Source organism: Struthio camelus, chromosome 1 (assembly GCF_040807025.1).
Source record: "Struthio camelus isolate bStrCam1 chromosome 1, bStrCam1.hap1, whole genome shotgun sequence".
In the NCBI taxonomy this organism is placed as follows: Eukaryota; Metazoa; Chordata; class Aves; order Struthioniformes; family Struthionidae; genus Struthio; species Struthio camelus.
This window is the reverse complement of record NC_090942.1, coordinates 43,698,119-43,714,191: the sequence shown is the minus strand read 5'-3', so window position 1 is coordinate 43,714,191 and position 16,073 is coordinate 43,698,119. Positions and strand designations below refer to the sequence as shown.

The 16,073-nt window shown below is 41.7% G+C and overlaps 1 protein-coding gene and 1 long non-coding RNA gene across 2 annotated transcripts in view; one reads left to right on the top strand and one right to left on the bottom strand.

Annotated features, from left to right (window-relative positions):
• The window catches only part of ZDHHC17 (zinc finger DHHC-type palmitoyltransferase 17), an 82,520-nt gene extending 77,254 nt beyond the window's left edge, over window positions 1-5,266 (bottom strand). The window contains exon 1 of the mRNA XM_068936116.1: window positions 5,183-5,266. Within this exon, the coding sequence (XP_068792217.1) occupies window positions 5,183-5,245 (63 nt within the window). The 5' untranslated portion in view covers window positions 5,246-5,266. The remainder of the gene's footprint in view (window positions 1-5,182) is intronic.
• Window positions 5,094-15,378, top strand: LOC138066377 (uncharacterized). The gene is made up of 3 exons (XR_011139801.1): window positions 5,094-5,278; window positions 12,176-12,289; window positions 14,905-15,378. It is a non-coding gene; the product is annotated as an uncharacterized lncRNA (long non-coding RNA).
• Window positions 15,379-16,073: the final 695 nt, after the last annotated feature.

Here is a 16,073-nt window from a genome sequence, read left to right as displayed (position 1 = left end):
TTAGCTTATTTTCTTTTTTATTGGATGTACCTCTAAAAGAAATGCCCTGCTATAAGAAGAATTAGTTCATGAAAAAAATTCCATGCCTGTGTTACATACAGAAGGTAAGATTAGATCTGCAGTCCCCTCTGACCTCATAACCTATGAGGCTAACCACTGTATTTGAAACAGTACTCAGTTCTCAATATTAACTCTAATTCACAAGCATGAGAATTTCTCCGAGACATCCATTCTCCTTGTTAAGTAACAGGACAGAAAATGATCAGTCTTAGAACGAGATCACAAATGTAAGCTTAGCTGCTGGAGTGACCCTGAATAAGCTACAAAATAAATTCCATACCTTTACTGGAAAAAAGGGAACAATCTGCATCTCTGCTGAGCCTCAATGATGTCAACAGAACTTCATGGGGAATAAAGCCAGACTAAGATCAGGCTACTCTTTCTTTCACTGACATTTTAAGCATAATGAATTAGACCCAAAGCTATCTACAAGTTTATCTATTTTCTTCACACCACCACCAAAGGTATACAAGGAGATATGCTTCTAACTTCCTAGGTAGTTACATACCGAACTACAGGGAGAGAAAAATCATAGCTAAAACAAAGGCTTCCAACTGGGATAATTCCTATCACAGCCCATAAACTCTTGATATTTTCTTCCAACTTCACTGGAAGACTTTTCTGACTGCAGAGAAAGCCAAATCAACTTCCATACTAAGACTTTTCTAATGCCAGAAGTCATTTGCAATAATCATTATCTTCCACCTCTCAAACATAGCCAACACAACTTAACAACACTGGAGAATACATTTCATAACAGTAATAAAACAAAGCTTTCTCCTCAGAAATAGTTCTTCAGGAACAAACAAGACTTAAGAACAAATGCAGCCTTGGACAGTTGAAATACCTTCAGCAGTTCAGGCAGCGTTACACACCAGGGATATTTTCAAACAAAAAGAAGGAATACTAGAAATATAATTCATTTCTTAAAGATTCCCCCGTAACTCTTGAATTTCAAAATAAAATACCCAAAACTATCACCACTTACTACAAAATAGTCAGAGACTTCCATCAGAAACATCTGCCGAGGAGATCTACGGAGTTTAAAGTCAGAAGGACTACTACTATCCAAGGACAGCAAGCACAAACACTGAGTGGCATTCCCATACCAGGGCTACACTGTATAAATGGAAGCAGAGCTGTGCCACTAGGTAAGCTGAACGCAGAGAGAAGGAAAGAAACTGGCAGAGACTGCTCAGATCAGCATTCCCGCACCATCCCAGGGTGCCCTGCACACACATCCTGTCTCTTCCAATAGAGCTGTCAGACTGCAGGGCAGCTGATGCCATCCTCACCCTAGGATCTACACCCAGAGGACCTCTTCTCTTTGGGCCTCCACTTATATCATAAACATGCTGAAGATTTCATGTATGCAGAAGTAGTGGTATGCCACTCACAAACCAGATTCAGCCATCCCAGTGCGGTCTGAGCTGTTCTATGTTCATGGAATTTAATCATCACCCAGTTACCCCTGTTTAGGATTCGAAAGCTTGGGTTTAGCCTCCAAAAAGACATCCAAGCTTGAGCTGAAAACATCAAGAGATGGATAATCCACTGTTTCCCTTGTTATTTTGTTACAGTGATTACTCACCCTCACTGTTTACAGCTTGTGCCTTTCAATTTGATCCCATCTGGCTTCACTTTCCAGCAACTGGATCTTGTTAAGTATGTACTGATTAAAGCACCCTTTCTCAGTAAGGAAGTATTTACATGCTCTAAAAAAGTCACTTCTCACTACTTTTAATAATGTGATCAGATTGAGCTCTTTAAAGCTTTTTGCCATAAGACATTATTAAAATCATTTTTAACTCTTTTCCACACTCTCCAGTCTTTAACATGACTTTTACAGACTCAGAACTCAAATGCAGGACTTCATTGTCAGTAATGCCACATACTCAGGCCAAAACAAACAAACAAAAAAACCTCCTATACTCCTATAAGTTAACCCATTAAAAAACAGAAAACAAATAATATATTACACTTTCTAAATCAAAGCATCATATTGGGAATTTCTGCTGAACTGCTCATTCATATCGATATCCTGCCAGTCAATAAGTTTCAGGACACAATCCCATGCCATGTCTCTTATCTTCAATGCATTCCTTTCAATACGGGTGCACTAAGGTGAACTTTTGTTCTACTAGCAGAACAAAACATGAGACCTCGGCAATTTTATACAGTTGTTCTATGTTTAGTATCAGTAACAGTTGTACTGTTTAGTATCTATCCATCTTCTTCATTTGCAAGTTTTGTTAGTGACAATTTTGTAATTACTTTCAAATCATTCATGAAAAAGTCCAACCGTCTTGGATCTAGTAGGTCTACTCCAGTAAACTTTCAGCAATACTTCCCTCTAGCAACTGTTTGAGATGCATCAGTTAGCCAGCAGTTCTTAATCCATGTACCATACGCTATAAAATCCTATAAAGCTCATGTAATGAGAAATGGACGTTGTTTATTGAGCTTCACTGTTTATGTACTTTGCTGTTACGCCATCAGCCTTATAGCAATGCTTAACACTTACACAAAGAGCACTTCCTGCTTGAGCCCTGTGAATAAACTGTAAACAATGTATACTCTTTAGGCACATCCTCTTTTTCAAAACTTGTATAGGACTAAGCATTCTGTCATTGCTGAAGTAGAAACAGAAAAATGCAGTGGGATCTACATGGTCATACTAAGCTGAACTTGCAAAACTAGGAAAGAATAAATAACCTTTGATTTAAAATTCTACTATATAAATTAGGCTTGTTTTTATAGTGGGAGGAAGGTCCAAGAACTCAATCAGCAAGATACCACTTGAACACCACCGAAAGCAGTTCCATCATCAATATCCTAAAGTGTCCACTTTTCCATCATTGCTTTTTACTTCCCTCCTTACCAAAAATCATTTGAATCATTTCAGCTAAGCACTTCACAAGAAAACAAAAATCTTTCATTACTTCACTACTTAAGTAATTTCTCACTATTTCTAAAATCGTCTTTCCTACAACATTAACACTGATAGTGTTCAATAGCTTACGGTATTTTGCAAGGAGGTAAAACGCATGGCAAAACGCAAAGCCAAAGAGCTCATATGAAAACAAAAACCTCCCTCCTCAAAAAGCCACCCTCCCCAACAAACTTTGAAAGTAACACAAATAAGTCAAAACAAAAAGACAATAAGAAAGTAAAAATAAAAAAAAAACGTAAAAGCCTTATGACATGGAGATAATGGTAAAAGGAAATGTGAGAAAGGAAAGGATTATGGTAGTCCATAACTATGGAAAAAGTATCAATTTATATGTATGCAAGTGTAAGAAACTGATCATATGCTGCAAACCTCAGTGCTCACACAAGGATATGATGCTACTTTCTTAAAAAGTGGAGATCAGTAAGAATTAAGGGCCCCAATCTCCACAAATCACTGAACTCAGACACACTACATTGTTCAGAGGGCAGGCCCAGTGATGATAGAGCTGTGAACAGAATTTTGCTATGGCACAGGATCCTCAAGCTTTAAAACAAACTAAGAAAACCTCACATAACTTCCAGAAATCCCTCTTTTAACAGCTAGTCACACCACAAACATCAAGAACATCCTTCTCCTTCAAGACTTATCTGCATAAAAGGATTCGAAGGACTGAGGTAACACCCATCGAAATCCACACAACTGCAGAGTGAACAGGGGATAGTGAGATACACAACATTTCCAGTCACATCAAATTTTTAAGGTATACTATTGGACTACTGATATTTGTTGCATATTAAGAGATGGAGGTTGGTATATAAAACATTCACTTCCTTTTTATAAATACTCAGCTTCATATACACCATGGGAAAAGTATCAAATTCTACCAGACCACCTACCTAACTAGTGAAAATCAAATTAACAGGAGATTATGGTTTTGTTTGCTATACAGTAATTACTCAAAAGTTAAGATTGAAGATGAATACTTGTTCAGTTTGAACAACAATGGTTTTCTAACAGTCTGCATGTTTTTTTTGTTCTAGACTGCCCATCTGAAATTCCCACAAGTTAAGAACATTTCCTTTCAAAGAATAATAAATAATGTCAGACAGTTTGGACCTATACTGAAAGCTTTTGCCAAAAACAGAGCTGAAAACATCTGACAGTACAAATGAGGGCACTTTTCCAGTTACTCTGAAGAAGCATGTAACATCGTTCTCTGCACATCACTTAAAGAACTGTTGTTTGGGATGCATGCTTTGCTGCTTAACCTTCAAAACAGATGGTTCTATTTTAAAGTCTCAACTGAGTACAGTTGGGAGAGGTAAAGAAGAGTGGGTAGGATACACAATCACATATAGCCTATACAGCCTCTTCAGTCAACAAGGAAACTAAAAGTGTCTTTAAGATGTTGTTTAAGGAAAAGGAGTGCCATCTGTTTAGAAAAAAAAACTGGAGCCTGGCATATGCATTAATCTTTTTTCATAGGCTCAAAAAAAAAAAAAATCAATTCTTACAATCCTTAATGTATCAGCTGGGTGAGAAGTCCATACACAAAAGGTTTTCTGACCTTCCAAACAATCATATTATTCCCAAAGCACATCCACAGGCTGTTGTCACACAGGGAAAGAAAAACGCAGACCAGAAGAGTAAAAACGGGACATAAACGACCTCTACTCGTTATCTGCAAATATTGCCCCCACCGCCTAGCCAATACACTGGAAAAGATAGACCGCTTGTTTCCAAAACACAAGCCCACGCAGCCCAGGGCGGCACGGGACCAGGCCCAAGGCACCCGTCAGAGGCAGGACCCCGCAGCAGGCCGCCCGCGTCCCCCCCGCCCCTCGGGACAGCGGGGGCGGGCGCCGAGCGCCGCCGGCCACCGAGCGATGCTGCACGGCGACAGCGGCGGCGGGGGGGGGGGGGGTGTGGTGGGGCCCGGTCCCTGCCCTCCTCCGCGGGGCAGCGGCGGCTCCGGGCGCAGCAGCGGCGGCCCCCCGCCGCCCTGCCCGCCCCGGCGCACGCCCAGGCCGGGAGCGGGGGGCGGCGGCGGCACCTCCCGCCCTCCGCCCGCCCCCGCCCCGGCCCTGGCCGCCTCCTCCGGGCTCGCTGAGGCGCCGCCGCCGCCCGGGCCCGCCTGCCGCCCGGCCGCCCGCCACAGCCGGGCCTCACCTCCGGGTGCAGGATGGGGACGCAGCCCGCTTCTTTCTCGTACTCATCCAGAGGAGCCGCCATCTTGGTGCTAACCCTCCGCCCGCTGCATGCCGGGTAATGTGCGCGCGCGCGCACCCCTCTCCCCCGGCCCCCGCGCGCGCCCGGCCCCCTCCCGCCCCGCGGCGCACAGGGCGCGCGGCCGTTGGCGCGGCCGTTGCCGCGGCTTCGCCCTTGGCCCGGCGGCAGCGCTGCCGCGGGTAGCGGCGCCGCCCGGAGGGGGCCCGCGGACCCGGCGGCCTCGGCGGCAGCGGCCTCGGCCTCGGCGGCAGCTGTCAAGATGAACTTGACTTTGCCGAGGGGCTGAGCGGCGGCCTTGCTCGGTTCTTTCGGCTGCGCCTGAGGCTGCTGGCGCCGACTCTCGAGTCCCGAGGCTTTTCAGCGCCTGAAGACAGCGAAGGGCCGGGGCGGAGGCGCTGAGCGTGCCTGGCTGGTAACCCAGCCCGTAAATGCCCGCCGGCGGAGGGGAGCCGTCCGAGCCGTGTCTCCTCGGGCAGCTACTAGATTTGCCCGCGTGCCAGCGCTTGTCACCTTAGGGTGAAAACTTGCTCATTCTAGAGCCAGTTTATCATGTTTTTAAATAAACAGTCTCCTGTTATTTTGGCGATGTCAATAGGAGCGCTTGGTGTCCTTGAAAGTCAGTCGCTGTAATGCTTTTCGGAGCTAAACGCACTCGCATCCCGCTCCCCTCGCTAGGCCAGTGCTTCTCAGCGTCCCCCGGACGTGACAGCAGTTGCACTGTATGCTGTCGACTTGCGCGTTGGCTTCGTGACGCGCACGCCTCCCCACTGGGTGGGAAATGGGACAGCCCAATGCCGTCCTTCAAAGCCCTTCTTCACACGTTCCTCGACCAACCTTCCGAGAGGTTCAAAGCTGGCCTGCCAGGTTTCCGCTGGAGAGCTTTCTGCTCTTCTGCCCGTTCGCCCCCCCCCCCGCCTTCTCACCGCCCGCCCATGCCCCCGTCCCCTGGGCAGCCCCATGCCCGGGGCCGCTGGCACCTGGGGACCCGGAGGCCCCAAGGCTCCCGACGCAGATGGCCTTCCAGCGCGCTCGCAGAGCTGCTGCTCTGCCGGAGGCAGCAGCAAACCTGAGGGAAAGCATATTCCTTCTTAGCCGCTCTGAGGTCTGGAGAAGCACGTTAGCTTTTGAGATACCAGCATCAGCGCTTCCGAAATGAATGTTTAGTGCAACTTATGTTTCAGGAGAAATTTCAGCTTAATTAGTTTTATTTTAACTTGGCATGAAAGCAAGCTGAGAACTCCTCTGGGTATTTAATATTGATTTGGCTCTAAACTTTAAATAATGTCTGTCCAGTCTTCTTTGGAAGATATCTTCATGCCCACTAGGTAGCACAGCGAGCACAGAAGCAAGTTTTTTCAGGTTTTCACTGTCAGCCACAAGAAAAATATTTGAAAAACCTTAACAGTTCTCAGAAAGTATACGGGGGATTCTTTCCAATCCATTATACCTAACTGACTTGATGATTTCTTACATGCTGTCACATACACTCTCCAGATGGCCAAGCTATCTGCTGCAGATTTCTGGGGTCAGATTAGATCTTGTGGGAAAATAGGTTTTATTTTGCTTTGCTTGTATTTTCTGTTCGAACAAGCTGTGTAATATGCATCCGTGCAAGATTAGAAATCCTAAAGCTCTTTATTTCAAACTCATGTACGTACCCACCTTTTTAAATTACCTTTTTATAAAAAGTGTTTTTCGAATTACAGAATATTATTGCTGGTTTGATTGTTGCCTTATGTTCTCATATCTATGCTGCTCTCATTTGCCTTTGTGAGAAAGGGACCTTTATATAATACGTTTTATTGTATCATAATACATTAAGCTCATAAGCCTGAAAACTCATGATGATATGCTCTTCATTATTCATTCCTGATCTCATATAAAATTTAATAGAAAAGCACTAATAAAATTTGACTACAGCATTATTAAAATGTTAAACCATAAATATTTTTGCTGTAAAAATATATTCAAGTTTAAAATTGTCAAGAAGGATGACATAGGATTTAGAAACTGTGCGTGGAACAGGTCAAACAGCACAGACTTGAAACTGTAAGATACTGAATTGCTAGAAGAGAAGAACAAGACAGAGTATGCAGGAGAGGATCTATTTTTAACTGTATATATGATTAAATGTAGCAAGACTTAGATACAATTTGCAATCTGAAGAAGGGAGGGTTTTCAACCCCCTGCATAGCTCAGAAATAGAAATCCTACAACTCACCACAGTTCTTCACTCATATTTATAATAAAAGTAAGGGTCATAAAATAACCCAAAATCCTTATAGTACTTTTACTATGCAAATTATCTTTTCTTGCAAGTCTAGAGAAGCTTTGCTTCATCACATGGCACTTTCAGTTTCTGCTCTTAACTGGATCATAAATGCATACCCTCACATCAGTCTAGATATTTGTACTCTGTTCTTCACACATCTTCTGTGCATTTTGAAATTAATTCTGTCCTCAGAGACACTTGTAAAGGGAATTTTTTCCATTAAACTTGAGGCCTCATCTATGTTTATGGTTCCATGAGCTGTCCCCTATATCCTTCTTCAGAACTGAGTTTCCTTCTTACCACCAACGGCAGAACTAGAATAGGGGAACATGCTAAGGTCTCTCTGCATGAGAGTTCTTAATTTAAAAATTTATAATAATTCAGAAGTTAAAAAGTGATCTCCTTACTTAAAACAAGCATTCCCCATCTTTTCCTTATCTGTAATACAATTTCTTGGAAATATGAGCCTTTACTGTCTTATGTTGTCATTACATACAGGCTATGTACCTATGCAGGGTAAGTGAACAGCAGATACTAAGCTAATATTCTGCTTTGGCAACAAAGTTTACACCTATTTTGTACAAATCTGAAAGACTGTAAAAAGGATAAAAGGTTAGATATTTCTATCATCTGACCTTGAATAAGTATTCTACCCTTCTATGTTTTAGTTTGCTCATCTGTAAACCAAGTATTATGACACCTAGTTCAGAAGGGTACTCTGAGAATTTATCATCGTTGCAGAGCAATTTAAGGCTCACAGATTAAAGTTGCCTTGTAAATGCCAGAAGTTATAATCGATCAATGCCTGAAAATGCTGTTCTGTGTGTCAGCACTGAATGATCAATAGCTGATGTGTGAAATGTTTTCCATATTGATCAAAGAGGTTTTATGCAGTACTACTTACTAGGCATGCAATAAGGACAAATCTATAATATTGCCAATCATGGCATGCACTGCAAACATGATTTTAGATTCTGATCTCATAAAAGGAAAACACAGTTCACCGATACCATGAACTCACAGCATTTCTTCCCTTTGTTTGGCTTTACATTAATCACTATGAGAAAGGACACAAGGTCTAGACACCTTTTAACTCTCAAGTAAGCGAAAACACAGCTTAACTGGGAAATAAGTAGCAAAGCCTTATGCTTCCCCTTTCTGCAGCATGAAGTTCACCTTTTCTAAATGAACTATTAGAAAAAAGTAACTTTGGCAGAGATAACAAGACATCATATATTTATAGAATACACATCCAGCCACAAAAATTCAGTACTGAAGCTGATTGTGCAGCTATTTTATTTCTTATCTTTCACTAAACTATGAAATGTGACAGTGAAGTAAAAAACATCTATGCTCTGCTCCCACTATATTTAACATATATAATATCTTAGCAGTATTTTTGTATTAGTGTATTACCTTTTCAACAATTAAAAGTGCAATTAAACAATATTTACTTTTGCAACGAAATACTGTAATTAAAGCTAAGTCTTTACACTCTTGGCAGGCAGAAATTTAAAATGATAATATTGAAATGCCTTAACATAAAAGTAGGTGCTGAGGGGGGAAAAAATATAGACTACACATATCTAAGGGAAAGGTGTTTGTTCTTCATTTTTCATACCTAATTTTCATTAATCCTATTCTAATTAAAAAATCATGGGCCAGATTTTCCAGCATACTGAGGTTTCTCTGAATTTTCCCTTTGCACAGTCATCTATAAAACTAGCTTCTCTGACAGTGGCTAAAATATCTGGGGAAGCCATATCGCGTTCCCGCTCTGTGGATGTGTTTGCAGAGAGGTTATGATCAGAATGAGTAATGTAACTGAACACAGGAAAAATGAAATACTGCTGGCATGGAATCCTCAGAACTCCCGTGGTCCTTGTTTTCACATCTTTGCTGTTAACCCTCTACGCTGCATTTTCTAACCATGTTACTGTTTGAGCTTAGTGTTTCTATATGGGGAATTACATCTCTCCATCTAAATGTATACACCAACATGAATATATAAAATGTGTAGTTCTGCTTAGGTTTATCCAAGCCTATGCTTACTTTTTGCATTCGCTTCTAGATGGAGAGCACCCGGTTCACACCCAGTTTTGACCCGTTTGGGTCACTGAAAGCCTGTGAGTACATCCACTCCGAGGTGGCCCATCTTTTAGTGCGGTCCTTGTTCTGGGTATTTGAAGCATTTATATAATGTGTTTCTGCAGGCCAGACTACTGCAGCATTACCACATGGCTGAGCGTTTAGGTATGCACTAAGTGCAGTAACGAGCAGTTCTTCACAGGCTGCATAGCTCTTTCTTCTCAGTGAGGATGAACGTCTTGTAATGGTCCTAACATCTGCCTGGTTGAAGCTGACTCCCTCAGCCATGACAACATGTCTTTTATACTGCACTTCCATAAATGTTTCCAATTTGTTTTTCTTTTTGGAAAGAAAATTTCAGAAAGAGAATTTCATTTTCAGTAAAATGAAATTCAAGTTTTCAGTGTACTGAACTGAAAACCATGGTGGTTCAGAAGCAGATTCATGAGGGAATCAGATATCCTTACTTCAAAGTGACAGCATCTGTCAGTAAGGATGGCTGGGGACAGTAGCAGCTCAACTGCGTGACTCGAATATCCTGCTGCATGTTAGAGCTCTTACTTTAAGAGAGCAGTGAGCAATGTAGTCTGCCTTACTATCCAGCACTGTCAGGCTCCTGTTCCCTGTGCAGCCAGCAAAGAGGAATAGCCACAGTGGCTACTGTGGGCACCTGTGGTAGGTAGCTTGTTTCTGTGGATCACATGAAAGAGCCTGACAGTGCTCTTACACCAGTTTTACAGTGACGTGTCTTTGAATTTCAGTAATGCTTGTCCTGATTTACATTGTTGTGAAGAGAGGGGAGTCAGATATGGTGTCTTTCTTTATGCTGTCCTTCACTATTCCTCCAACACTATATATCATGTCAGGCAGTTTTAGGTACCATAGAGTATCAGTGACATCCCTAGAACAGAAGAGGTGATGGCAAAAGGTGGAAAAGTCCTGGCTGAACTATTACTTGTCGGCTGAGTGCTCCGTTAGCCGTTGTAACCTGGAGTGTACACAGCACAGATGGTGGTGTGCTATGGGGAAAGCCTCCTTCCCCACTACCCCTGAGTAAATCTGTTGGAGCACAGGTTTCTTCTGATGGGAGAGCAAGCTGTAATTTTGTCCACTAGCTCCGCAGATATTAAGGGATTTGACTCTGGTTGACTCTGTCCAAGGAAGTCTGCCATTTTCATACACAGCATCTTGCTCCCTTGGGAACACTCCAGGAGGATGTTAGTCTTAAAAGACGCTCAGACATGATGATTGGGAGGAAGCATCAGAAAAATAATATATTCTTGCTATTTCACCCTCCTTTTCCTGGGGCCAAGTACAGAACCATGCACATCCTCAGCTTTCCCAGACCCTCTTTTTTCCAAGAAAACTCTCCACTTGGCCATTAGAAGCAAGAAATCCTACTGCAGCGATGAAGGATGTTGCCCATGTCATTTAAAGAGAGCCCCTTTTACACGTAGCTTCACACAGTGTAACTGGATCCCAAATCTCTACATTGAATTAAATGCTGGGAGCATTTCCTGTAAAGTTATCACAAACATAATGCTGATGAATTAAGTGCATATAGCAAAGGGTGACAAATGGCAAGATGCTGAACATGTATCAAAAGAAAAAAAAAAGAAAAGTGTACTTGTGGAATCCTAATTGGTTTAGTTAATTACTACTAAGGATGGGAGTTCAAAACAGTAAGGATTTCAGCCTGTCAGTGCAATATCCCTTTCTGGATAGCTTATTTCTGCCACTTTCCAGTTCTTTTAGCACAGGTTTTAAACAGAATCATTATTTAATATTTGAATATCCTGAGAGAGGTGAGCATTATATGTAGGTTGCTATTAAACATAGCACCCTTGCTCATAGGTCTTGGTGTTTTTATCATTTTATTGTGTATTCCTTTTCTGCCAGAATAATCTTCTTATCAACAAATATGTATAGCCCTTGAAGGACATCAAACAATTCTACATGCTTACAATTTCTGTACTGATCTATAATGAGCTGTAAAATGAGAATGAGTTGTTTTATCTAACTGGACTTTTTTGCCCAGTATTTTCATTCATGCCCATTTTTTTCATTTAAGATGACGTGCATCCATTTTCCAGTCATCTTATTTAGAACATCTCCTGATCTTGATATCATATCATACTCCAGGATGGCTTTGTTGCAATGCCAAAGCACAATTTCATCTTTCTTTGTGCATTAGAGCCAAAGTTGTTATTACTTAGTGTCCCCAATGTTTAGACTGACTAATGCTTAAATCTGTCAAATAGGTCTAGTAAAATCTTTTTTAATTTATGTGACTCTTTTAGTCTCCTTTGAATTTTCCCCTATAGCTCTTTCATTAACATATCCAGGAATATGACAAATATATTGGTTTGTTCTGCTAACATGTCTGCCTGTGTTCATTCTTTGGAGCAAACCTAGAACCATTACACACCAGCTTGTGATGTATATACATACAACAGCTGATGTTGGATTATGCTTAATATCTGGAAGTGAAGTTGAACAGACTTGGAACTGAATTGACACTTTATAAGCTTTGTTCTGTTACTTTTGCTTTCCCTGTCGATTTGTACTCTCAGGCGTCTTTTTGTCTACCTTGGGCTGATTATTCCGACTGCTTTTGAAGAAGGTGCAGAATATGGCCAAAAAAATGTATTTTTGAAACACCGGTGGCTGCTGAGGGATATCATAAGGTAGGAGCTCACTTCCAAACTGAAAAATAATAACCAACCAATAAAATAAAAAAGCCATTTCACTGATAAGTTTAAAAGGTACTAATGAGAATGAAGCAATAACTACTCAGCTATTGTGTCCTTTCACGGAAATATAAGCTCCTCAGGAACTGCGGTTGAAACAGGTGGAATAATAGAATAGGGAAAAAAGCCCAGTTTGGCGTTTAAGTCACCATAGTTGTTGAAAGACAGTAAATGATTTATTTCTGGTAATTTATATCAAATGTAGTAAATATTTTCCCTACTTTCAGTTCAAAATCAAACTCAGAGGAGCGTGATAAATTAACACTGCTCCCCTTTATAAACTAAAATTTGTTAGCTGAATTCAAATAATTTTCAGTGATTCAGATGCTGCCCAAACACACAATAATAAGATACTCTGTAATAAATAGCATGATCATAGAACACTTCATGTTATAATCCTGTTCAGGAACTGCAATTGTTGTCACCATTGCAGGGGCAGCATAATGCCAAAGATGGACCAGTCAATTCATTGGGCATGACAGCTTGTTTGCATTCATGAAAGAGGAGAAAAAAAATACCACAAAGAACAAAATATAAAACAAGGAAACTTTTATCAAAAGTTGAAAGAAAGAAAAAGGATACAGAAAATGAATGATGCATTAAAACCTGAAAGCTTCTGATATTTCTATTGTTTATTTGTTTTTCAAGGCAGATGTTTTACTTCTCCATGTTTCAATTTTGGAGAAAATAATTAATTGGCTGTTTGAAGTATTTAAAGCACACTATGCATCTCTATTAGTTTCTTTATATTATTAGAACTAAGGACAGAGAAAATAAGCCAAAACCATTCATGAAAGTTTTCAAAACTCTGAAGCAAAACGTAGCATGAATTCCCACCTTATTTAGGTATTTTCTTAATTTCTGGTAAATTAATAATCATTACACACAGACAAGTAGTTTATGGATAGGTGCTGACATAAACTAGTCTATGCTTCAACATGAAAGAGTGGTAGCACCAATATTTTTCTGCCCTTGGCTAAGCACGGATACGTAGGAAGTAGCAATCTCTTATTGACTCATTGATACAGTTGGGGAAAAAATGGTCAAGCTTTTAGGGTTGAATTTCCTTTATCAGATTCATATACCATGTGATGACTGCCAGAAGACTGAAGCTACTCAACGAAAAAATAACCCCCACAAATAGACTTTAAAATAAAAAAAAAAACATAAGTAAGTATACAGCAAACATTTAGGAGCTTTGGATGAAAATGGCCAATTTGAACCGGAAACTTAAACACATATATGCACCATTAATATTCAGTACAAAATGTTTACTGCATGATGAAATTACATTTTTTTTAAATAAACTGGAGGGAGGGAAGTCATATGTTTAGGTGCTTGGGAATCTCTAAAGACATCAACATGTGTAGGAGGTATATAGCCAGCAAAATCAGGTGTAGAAACTGTAGGAAATGAAACAGTAGCACCATTTTTAGAATAAACAGTAGCACCATTTTTAGAATAAACACATGAGAACTGAACTGTCACATTAAAGCTGACAGCACTGATATGCAGCTCTAATCTGCTGTTCAAAGATCTGGGTTAGGAGAGGATGAAAATCTACAGATGCACTACTCCAAGGCTGCCTTTCTGAGCTTGCAGATGAAAATCAAGAATCAAGCATGAGCAGAAACATTACAAAACATGAGGAATACAGAAGATGCCAGAAATAACCAGATGATGTAACCCTCTTTAACAATTCTTTTCTGCCCGAAAAGGCTCAAGATCCTATACGACGTTTTAAAATAAATGACTCTGTCTCCCTTTATATGCTCACGTAACACAGTCAAAAGAGCATGGATGATTCCTACAGCTTATTGAGACAGACTTTACTTGCATCACTGTGAAGTTTAATACTCTTTCAGGGCCCATTCTCAACAGTGCCACTACTTGAGAAATTTCACAGTGCTTTAACTGCAGGTTTTGATGTTAATGGGCCTTGGCAATACTCAGGAACCTGCAGGATCAGGGCCTTGGTCACCTTGGACTGCATTTACTGCTGAATCTTTTAGCACAGTCTTTAAAAAAATTGAAAAGGATATCTCACACTTTAATACAGTGGAACTAGAAGGTTTCGCATGAGGAATGGTATTTAATAGATGAGTATATAACTGGGTTTTAAAAGTGTTACAAATGGTCATGTATTTTATGGTAACAAAAACTTCAGCAGTTTATTACACTGTAACCTGCTCCTGCTAATTTACAAGCTATTTATCTTAGGTTTCACCATTTTTTGGAAGCACATATATATGCTGCCATAAAAACAAATGTCCGTAAGGAATGCTGCACCATAAAATTGAATTTTAATAGAGAAAGGAAGGCTGACAGCAAAAATAAACAATTTCATGTACACCACCGCAGACTAGCATATTGCGACTGACAGCATGCCGGTGGTTGTGTAGATGGGAGCTCCCCTGTATAACACTATCACAGTCCAATACCAGTCTCAGAAAGAGACAATGTTTAATTGCATGAAGACAAAATGCGACATAATACAGACCAAATTATGCATATGCTTAGCTGCTTACGAATGTCTTCATTTTTCTTGACAGCCCGTGTCTGGAGCTCTCAGCTGTTAACCTCGTCATTCTGTTTCACACCATGCTGCACAGCTTTCACATCTCGAGGCGGAGGAGCAGAGCTGCCACTCAGGAGCTGGGCTGGTTGCTGCTGCCAGGGGCCATGGGGGCCGGTGTCGCATGGCTGCCAGGGGGCAGCCCCAGCCCCTGGGGTGTTGGGTGCTGCCACGAGGCCGGGCTGGGCTGAGGCCAGGCCAGGTGGGTGCCCACGGGTCAGGGCCAGGGTCGGAGCAGGGGTCGGGGGGGGGCCCTGTGGTCAGGCAGGGGCAGGGCCGTGGCAGGTCTGGAGCTGGCACCGCTGCGGTGTCCTGGGGCAGGGACTGATGGCTCCAGGCTGGGCTGAGATGGGGCCAGGACTGGGCTGGGGAGGCCCTGGGGAGGCTGGTTTAAGGGCTTCTGGTGCCCTCAGAGCCCTGACCATTATCCATTAAAAGCTCTCTTCTCCCTTCGTGGTTCCTTTTCTCTCAAAACTGCATGGCAAACACTGTCTTAGTCATTCCTACCCAGGTTAGCCTACAGAAGCACGCCAAAATGTAAATACATACAGTTCAAGTTATAATCTGTATGTTATGAATGAAACAATTATCACAAAGCTGGATTCTGCCTCTCTAACAATATTATATAAAATGAAAGCCAACATCCACAAAACCTCCTGAAAAGCTTCTCTATTTTTTTCCTCTTGCAAGAAGGAGAGCACTCAGCTCTGCATAATGAAACACAGTGCAGGGAGCCCTGCCTGACACAGGTTGACCTGTGCTACTAAATCCATTTGGTGCAGCAGAGAGCTGCAATTTTATTAGACTGGCAGGAGTAGTAACTGAGTGGGAGTGCCGCATGGCACTTCTACAGATCCAAGCTGGATAATACCCGAAGGCTCACAGCTCTGGGATTAGCGGGGCAGTTCCTGTGAACTGTGTGCTCCAGCCTCCTCACAGCCCTGGGACAGGAACATGGAGAGCCAGCTGTGCACGAGTTGTAGACAAGCCCTGAGAGATGTATATTAGAACCAAGCTTCAAAGATTTTAACAAGACTGCTTTTACAAGATTAGTTTAGATACCGACAACAAATCCAAATAGGTCTTCAATGTAATAGAGAAAATAGACAGGCTTTAGGCATTTAAACCCAAAGTTGCCACTGAGAA